At 35.5% G+C, this 9,035-nt stretch overlaps 1 protein-coding gene across 2 annotated transcripts; it reads right to left on the bottom strand.

Moving 5' to 3' along the window:
* Nucleotides 1–687: 687 nt before the first annotated feature.
* Nucleotides 688–8,753, bottom strand: LOC127074565 (vacuolar sorting protein 39). 2 transcript variants are annotated; one of them, XM_051015887.1, is made up of 12 exons: nt 8,137–8,753; nt 7,068–7,279; nt 6,383–6,514; nt 6,126–6,269; nt 5,878–5,990; nt 4,840–5,269; nt 3,884–4,207; nt 2,699–2,920; nt 2,303–2,545; nt 1,703–2,146; nt 1,355–1,453; nt 688–1,147 (listed from the first exon to the last, which is right to left on the bottom strand). In XM_051015887.1, exons 1-12 carry the CDS (start codon nt 8,549–8,551, stop codon nt 944–946), a joined length of 2,982 nt encoding a protein of 993 aa, XP_050871844.1. In that variant the 5' UTR covers nt 8,552–8,753; the 3' UTR covers nt 688–943. The 2 variants fall into 2 exon arrangements, with proteins under 2 accessions (XP_050871844.1, XP_050871845.1); XM_051015888.1 differs by having other exon boundaries at nt 1,125–1,254.
* Nucleotides 8,754–9,035: the final 282 nt, after the last annotated feature.

The raw sequence follows: 9,035 nt of genomic DNA, 5'->3' as shown, positions 1-9,035 counted from the left end.
ATTAAGAAAAAAGGTAACAACACAAGCCCATAAATTCATCCCAATGCGATTCTCCTAAATAATTTTTCTTAAATTGGATCCATCTTTTTATTATCATGTCACATTTTTTAAATAATAAATAAACAAACCTAAGTTCATTAAAATAAAGTTTAAGAGTAAATTTAGCTAAATTGACAAAAAGTCGATATCGTTGATTAAAAGTACAGTAACTTAGTGTTATTTTTGTCTCTCTCTCCTTCCATTTTGTTCTTTCAATATGTCTTTCATTATTTTTGTTGTTCTTCAATATTTATCACTAGAAAATGACTGGTGTCCTCCATGCACCATCGAGCCAATGACGATACAACACACCATCTCACTGTGATATCCCTTCTTCACGTTTCTCTTCATTTTAATTTGAGGCTCCTTCTTAAACACTAATGATCCCATATTTCTATGGAGCTTTCGTTATATAGCTTTCAGGCATGACAATCTTACTATAAATAGCACGTTTCACTTGTCAAGTTCTCAACACCTTGATTTTGGTTCAAATACTCATGGTTTACTTTACTGTCTAAAGTCTGTTTATTCATTTTTTAAATTCTTACTATGTCCAACCCTGTCGGAGGAATTGCGGATCAAAGTGATTCAATTGTTAATATATTAACCCCAATTCTGAAGAACACGTGGTGAAATGAGAGAAAAATATGAGTTATGATCTTTTCATTTTTCTCTTATCATTTCCTTTTCTATTACTATATTTATGTTCCCAAAAACATCAATAATAAACCAAATGAAGAGGATACAAAAAGGGAGAGTATTTTGACCCGAAAAATACACGCTCCCTCTCTCAATGCTTAACTTATCCATGCAAAAAAACACACAATATTTACATAGAGTAGAACATAAGACAATGCTCAGAATCAGACAACCACCAATTGGTATCAATTTTCAATATCCATTTTCAAAATGGTTTTTTGAATGGAGTCCCTTGGGCCACAGCTTTCATACTTTGAGAGTCTCTGAAACAAACAAAATGCACTAGAGTTTTCCCATTCGGATACACCGCAAAAACACTAGTCCCTATTTTCTTATTGCACAAGGAACACATGTTATCACCGCTAATCTTCATAACTGCTTTTCTCTTATTGTAGAGTTCATCTTTCACCTGTGCAAAGCAAATTGAGTCTGATAGATATGTACTCACACGGTAACAAAAGAGAAGTATTTGAATATGTAAGATCATGCGGCTCTCTGTTTCCTAGATTGCATTACCTTAGTACGTGAAGAACAAAGAATTAAAGGATACTGATCAATAAATGTATTGAAAGCTGTCATAAAAATAAGTAAACCTAATTAACTGATGCACGCTTACCTGTAGGTTCTCACTCTGTCTCAAGCTCCTAACAACTGAGCAATTACGATACATTTCACTAGATTTTCTCACAAGGGGTCCAAGAAATGGAAGCAAGTTCTGCAGATAACATCCAATTATGCACTCATCCAAAGAAATAAAGAAACAAATAATGTCTAATAAAATATTTAAAAAAACTTCAACTAACGGAACAAACTCCGCCACGAGCATAAGTTGGATCAATAAAAACAAGTGTTTCTTGTTATCTAGCCAACATCAAGAATTGACAGAATGACCATGAAATAGTAAACCAAGCTTTGTCTTTGATTAAATAAAGACAATGAAATTCCATATTTTCCTCAATTATACCTGCAGTTTGGTCTCTTTTGGTAGGAGTTTAAGGGCCTGGGCTCCGTTGATTCTATCCCACCTGCGGCTTAACAAATCGAGGGCCTCATCAAGCATAATAGAAATATCTCCTTCCTCAATAAATTCATCTGTTTCAACATCACTCCTACCACTGTCGCTACTCTGACTAGCTTTTGTATCCTCTGCAATCTCTATTGCTGCAATTTTCTTTGATCCTAGGCTTCTGGATTTTGAGAATGATCTTGATCTAACCTTTCGAAGGGATTTACTTCGGGGGGATAATATTTTTGAAATTTTGTTTTCGTAGTTCTTGGTTGTCGTCCGTGGGTTCAAATAGATTTGCAGAAGCATTAGGTATATGTTGCTAGTAGATTTTCCAGAAGCCTTATGAGTAGATTCATACACATGATCACAATACGACAATGCCAGTTCTGGAACATGAAGCTACAAATGAAAAGGGATTCACTTATTCCCATTATATTTACACAAAATACTAAAATTTATGTAAAACACACGTGCATAAACAAATAAATTTAAAATGCATTTCACCATTATAGTTGATTTACACAGAAAAGACAGGATGGTATTTACTTGATATACCTTATGAACATACAAAGAAAGTGCTAGTTCATGTTGATTCATTTTTCCCAACAATATAGCCCGCTCTTCGTATAAAGCATCTGACGGAAGAAGTTTCAGCAGAGTCTCTGGATTATATCCTGATATACTCTCCAAGGCAGACAATAATTTTTTCCTTTTCAGGGAATAAACTTTTTCATCCCATTGCTGTTGAGAACTTAAATCACCATGCCAATCAAGTACTTCAGAAAGATAGATTTGTACCTACATTCCAGAGTACAGCAAGTAAATAGAGATTATTCTCAATTATTGACCACATCAATCATGAAAGTATCAGAGCTAAATGCGTTTCAAAAAGAAAAAAAAATAGAACTGGTTTAGTCCTAGGAGCCATTGAATCAGATGTGAGGACCTCACCATTTCATTTTGCAAAGTTCCAGATACGGCGTCCTCATTCATTGCAAGCACGAGCTCCAAATACGTGGATTGCAAGTTTGGAGCATTTTGCTTTAAATATAAGTTCACCATATCTGCTGGAATATTTCCAGACAAAAAGAGTTCAATTGTTTGGGTTGGGCAGCTTTCAAGAACAAGCATAGAGTACTCTAGAACAAGTGTTGGGTCTGTTACACAAAGTGGCTGCATCAGAAACCACAAAATTAGCATCGATTAACAATAACCATTGTATAATGGAAATAAATAGCTCATTTAAAGTGGTTTTGGAGTCTCGTAAATAATTTAACGCATGCATAATGGAATCTGAATATTTTTAACTAATCCCCTAAGTGACCTGTTTCAAAAAAAATTCCAAGTGACATTTTTCCATCCAGCTATATGTCAGAAGAGGAAAATGACTAAATTATACAATATACATAAGACAGCTCGCTGATGTCCATTGTCCCCACATTACTGCTGAAGAGCAAATAATGTTTGATTATGAAATTCCATCTGATGAACACTAGTAAATAAAACTAAAAACCATTCATTCCTTTAAGTTACAATAATACAACAAAAGTAACAGTACACTTGCTATCTGATTATGTTAGGAATCCGGGTCTAGCTAATGGGCCTGAGATAGAGGCCACTAATCAAGCGGGACCCAGTGGATCAAAGACGCAGGTTTACACTACGAAATGAAAGAACGTGTTGATTGGTGGTTAGGCCTTGGGTGAGGGAATTGGTTCTAACCAATTCTGTTAGGCTGGGTGAATATGGAGAGTGGAGAGAGGATCTAGAGGGGGATCTTTGAAAATACTCAAGTTGTAATAGGATGGAGTGCTTCTAGCATCTCCATAGGAGCGGAGCTCTGTGGAAGTGTGATTTTCAATCTAATGTAAACCCATACTTTGATAATAAACAACCTTTATCAATTGCTTCTTTTTTCAATTATAGCTCTGTTGTTGTTAGTCATTTTTCAGGGACCTAACAGATTACAGATTATATAATGTCATATGCACAGACTCTCTTGCTTCCTTAGCAGTTAGCACTGTGTTAAATCAGTTATTTTATTAAGGAAGCCAATTTATAGGCATGACACAGCTTTTTAAAAACAAAAAACTAAAATGTTAATGAGCAAAATTATCAACCAAATAGAAAATTTACCTTGAGGTATTCGATGATGGCCTCCGGCTTGAATCTATGAGCAATGTTAGACTGGCTAGCCTTTGACTCTTTCGCCAATTTATTAATAAGTTCAAGGGCTTCCCGGTGCTTGGAGTTGCACTTGTAAAGTTCTACTAAAGCAACATGATAGCTTCCTTCTTGAAGTATCTCTTCACATATTTTCAAATCACAGTAGTTAAGACCTCTCAACAAATTTTCAGCCATAGAAGGCTGTCCAGTTAAAAGCAATGCTTGGAGTAGAGCAGTATCTAATACTGAAGCCATCTCCCGAGCTCCTGAACTAACAGGTATACTACCACGCCCCTGACACCAATATTTTTCCAAGCAATAACTTCAATAACAATTGTGATAAAAATCAATCCTAGTATTGCTTAGCTATAACGTTACATAAATGATAAAGGGCATCTTATATCCCACAGTTTCAGCATAAATATTGCATACATTCTGTGAAGAAAGCCAAAGTACTTCAATATGTGTAGTACTTTTTTTGTCAATAAACTACTCCCTCTGTCCCACATTGAGTGACCCATTTGGAATAAAAGAGTGTTCCAAAATGAATGACCCATTTCAATTTCCAATACACTTTTTCCAATTCTACCATCTAATTAATATCACTTTCATCATTCTCAATACTTAACAAGGGCACTTTAGTAAAAATATCATTCTCTCTCTTTCATTTATTCTCTTTTCTTAATCTGTGTGAAATGGTCAACTGAGTCATTCATTGTGTAACTCATTGTGTAACGGAGGGAGTATTATGCAAGCACAATATTTCCTTTTTTGACCTCGAAAGATATGCATGAGTTGTAAATTCTAGCAAATCTCCCTCAAAACATTTGTCATCATGCATATTGAAGATAAATAGAAACATTAATCATATATGCACTACACTTTACACATGAAAAAGGAACAAACTAACAAAATCAGTATTGTACCTTGTTTATTTTCTTAAACCTACTACTGTTATAGGATTCAAAGTTATTACCCACTGCATCAAATACAACTTCCTCAGTTCCTTCTGCAGTGGCTTTCTCAATAATGCTATGTCTCTTCTTCTGCAAAAATTTTATCAGAGCCATAAGCATATTATGACTCATTTTTTTCGATTCAAGTTCTGCACTGTCATCTAATTCTGACATATTGGATGCTGTTGAGGGTTCCATATCATCAGACACAGGCGAAGAACCCCTCGAGAGATGCAAATCATCTCCAAAATCCAACTTATCTGCTTCATGAACAATTGTTGTCTTTGGAAGGATAATGGATGAATACAGAGAAAGCACATGAGTTATATCTACTTGAGATGCAAGAAAATGTTCCATTGACTCCTCATAGCTTCCGTTGTCAAAAAGATAGTGGGCATATCTATAATGTAAAATCACATTTAACAACTTGGTGAGAAAATTGCACAATGAGAAGCATGTCAAGATTTTTTTTTGTTGCTAGACGAAGCATGTCAAGATTTTAGTACTTTAGAATTCCACAAGAATGAACTGCAAAAGATTCCACAAAAAATATTTCACCTATTACTATTGAAGGCATTGTTATGCAACTCATATCAATACCCCAATAACTACATGCATAATAGTATCTTGGGGCTAGTATACATAATTCAAAAGGCCTCACATACAGTCTCAAATTTTGATAACTTATTTATACTCTAAAATATATAAAGCTGAAATATGGGCTCTTAATTTGTCGACACATGACATGACAATCTTACAACAGTAAAGCTATATAGTTTTACTTAAGTTTTATTTATATTAGTTATTAATTATTACTTCAAGTTTTAAGATTACTATCAATTTGTTATCATTTTAAGTTTTCTGTCAACAAATAAAAATAAGTATGAAATTTACACTGCCACCTAACTGGTTCAGAGAGATCTGATGAATTAAAATTAAAATAAAGAAGGAAAACTGTCTTGTTTGTTTCATTTTCTTTAATAAGAATAATACAATAGGGCTATAAACCTTATATGAATTGAACCCTCCTTTGCAGCACGAAGATTTGATTCTTCAGGTGGAAGGAGCTTGCACAATGACAAAGCTTCTTCGAAGTTACCAGCGGCTGTTAATTGGACAATCTGCAATGAAATAGTTCGTACAATCTTTAACATGTGATATCATAACAAAACACAAAAATGTATCAATGTTATTCCAATTGCGCTAGAACCCAATAACAGGTACCACATTATGAAAATGGATCATATTCCAAATACCTGGGCTCCAAGAGGAACAGGAAAGAGGCCATGAACAGAGTTTTCTAAAGCAATAATCACTGAATTATTGCTCTGGCGAAGATGACGTACATTTCGAAAAACTACTGTTTGTATCAATGGATATGGAGCTCGGAGAGATCGAATCTGCAAAATGCAAGCAACATAAAGCGTATAGATGCACAACCTCCTGCCACGCAAATAAAAAAGCCTGAAATTTATTCTTGATAACCAGGGTTTGACACCATATATTTAGTTACCTCCACAAATCTTGGCAGCAGAGCTAAAGCATATGGCTTCTGAATTACAACTTCTGTGGGGGCCTCTGACCAACAAATCCTACCTTCTGGGCGAAGTTTTCCGTTTTGATCCACAATGACGCCAATATTCTCCTGAAAATGCAAAAGCATAAAGCAGGGTTTTAATAAAGAACTTCAGTTAATATTTTGACTGCTCGCCCCTGCACTAATAGTAGCTAGATTTTGAGTTCCTGCATCAATATTTCAACATTGTTATTTAGATACAACTTTCAGAAACATATTCACTTGACCATTCTTGGGGAAAGCAATATTGTGGGCTAATGAGCAATATAAAACAATTTGATCCATGTGACATTACCAAGTGGCAGAACACTTGTTGTCTCATTGCTTTATACATAACTGGTAGTACCTCCCTACTATACCCCGTAAGTTCGAGCAGTTTACAACTCCAATCCCAACCTTATAGGTCATTTTGAACATGGTCAATATATCTATCCAACATAATGTCATTGCCATTAGCTCATTGGCAACATAGCAAGGAAAAGTAGGACGAGCATTTATTACATAAACTGCATTCTAACTTCTAAGCACTTTATGCCACTAGGAAAAGAATGCACTTGTGGAAATACGAGACAATTAGCACCAACAAATATATCATTCAAGAGTAAAACAACCAAGTGAATACCTTGCCTAGAAGGAGCTCTCCAGAAGGAAGAGATACCACCAAAGGTGGTGCTAGCCTCCCAGAAGTAAAAACTTCAGATATTGCACCACTTGTAGCATTAAGAATCACATACTCTTTCCTAATTCCCAAACATATGTTATCACCACACCAACTCATTGACTTCACCACATCAGGAACACCAAAGTCTTTCACCTCCACAAATCCTCTACCACCTAGGAAAAACACCAATGGCTAATTAAGGAAATACAATCACATCAAAGCTCTATTTTTGTCCATATGTCCGACTTGTATTCACATAAAACACTTCTAGTTACATATTTATGTTCCTTTTCTTTTCCTGTTTTTTGAGATTCTATACCAAATACTACAGCGAGTAACTAAATGACACCACTTTACTACATTTAGAAATTTAGGGATCAAGATTAAGGGATTGAATTATCACCTTCTCCATAGATGTGGGTTTTTGATTCCCATTGAAGCAACTAAAAACTGAAAATCATTCTTGGTGGATAAACCTCTCTTCGATAGTAATTACGGCTGGTGGTATAGTTGATTATTTGTGAATGATTAGAACTGATTAGTGTTTAGAACTACGGAGTAGTAACCCTCTAGGTTGGGTTGGCCTGTGCTGACAGCCCCATGCCATTGGCGCCATCGTAGTTACTAATGATAACGACTAATGAGTATCATTCACTATCATATGAGAATACAGTATTTTGCAGTTATTTTAAAATATAGTTAAGTATTGGCCTTATGTTGCTATATGACAAGTGCATCTCCATTGAACTCTTTCATATAATACTACCATTTTTAATATATCAAAAAGAATAATCTATTGATATTCTCTCTAGCCCCCCGACACCTCTGAAGAAAGGCCTGTCCGTGTTAGACACAATTAATTAATTATTTTTTTAAAACTATTATTGGTGCCGACTAACATGTCGGTGTCGACGGACTTGTGTCGTGTTTCCGATGTCCGTGTTTTATAACTACTATTAATAATGTATATGTCTGAATTAGTTGAGATCAAGTTAACTTTAAAGTTTTAACTAAGAGGGAAGAGAATTACCGTCGTGTCTAAAGATACAGACTCGCTTCTGCCTAGCGAAGCACAAGAAGCCTCTATGTTCATCCCAGCAAAACGCATTAGCGCCTTTAGCCTTGGTGATGACAGCAATGATTTCAAACGTAGAAAGCTTATGAAACGCGATGGATTCCGAGAGCGAGAGAAGAAGCTCCCTCGATTCCGCCACCTGCATTGACACCACAGCCTTCTTCGCGAATCCTTTTAGGTTTGTTTCCAGTGCATATGACTCCTTCCGCATCTCCGGCACCGTCGCTGAACGAGTCGATTCCGGAGCGTAAACGAGGAGAGAGCCATCGGCGCACCCTAAGAGGATCTTGGAACCGTACGATTCGACAGATTCGATTTTGGATGGACAACCGGTGAGGAGTTCGAAGGAATCGTAGGCACTGTGCACCATTCTATTTAAGCTCTGTTGGGTTTTATTTTAAACTTTATAAATTCTTCTTTCTCTCTGGTTTGGAAATGGTTGAGAAGATGCATCGATGAACGAAATGGATTTTCAGCCAACGGTGTCGCTTTGGTGGAATGAATGCTTGGAGTTGGAATGGTTTTCTTGTGTTCCTGAAGGCGGGGGACGCTTCTGGTGCTCATAGTGTAGACAACTGGTTAACGAACAAACTGCCATGAGGAATTTTTATTTTTATTTTTTCAAAAATTTTACATTTTTAATATTTAATTAAAAATTTTAATTAAAAAATAAATTGAAATCTATTGCCTTAAAACACTAAAAAAAACACTAATATAATAAGAGATTAATTGAAATACACTGGCGGTGTAAAAAGGTTTTACACCATCAATTAATAATAGAAATTGGATATTAAAAGAAGTTTGACTTTTATTTTAAAAATCTATAAAATAATACAAACGGATGATGGTGATAA

The sequence above is a fragment of the Lathyrus oleraceus genome, chromosome 4 (genome assembly GCF_024323335.1).
Source record: "Lathyrus oleraceus cultivar Zhongwan6 chromosome 4, CAAS_Psat_ZW6_1.0, whole genome shotgun sequence".
Taxonomy (NCBI): domain Eukaryota; kingdom Viridiplantae; phylum Streptophyta; class Magnoliopsida; order Fabales; family Fabaceae; genus Lathyrus; species Lathyrus oleraceus.
The sequence above is the reverse complement of the archived record's forward strand: the minus strand, read 5'-3'. Positions and strand labels throughout refer to the sequence as shown.

What these genes read in the sequence shown, in the direction of transcription:
- LOC127074565 (XM_051015887.1), bottom strand. Translation starts at nt 8,551, where the DNA reads ATGGTGCACAGTGCCTACGATTCCTTCGAACTCCTCACCGGTTGTCCA. An exon ending in GAGAGCTCCTTCTAGGCAAG is followed by an intron (nt 6,515 to 7,067) that starts GTATTCACTTGG and finishes TTGCATTTTCAG; the next exon opens with GAGAATATTGGCGTCATTGT. An exon ending in TGCTGCCAAGATTTGTGGAG is followed by an intron (nt 6,270 to 6,382) that starts GTAACTAAATAT and finishes TGCATTTTGCAG; the next exon opens with ATTCGATCTCTCCGAGCTCC.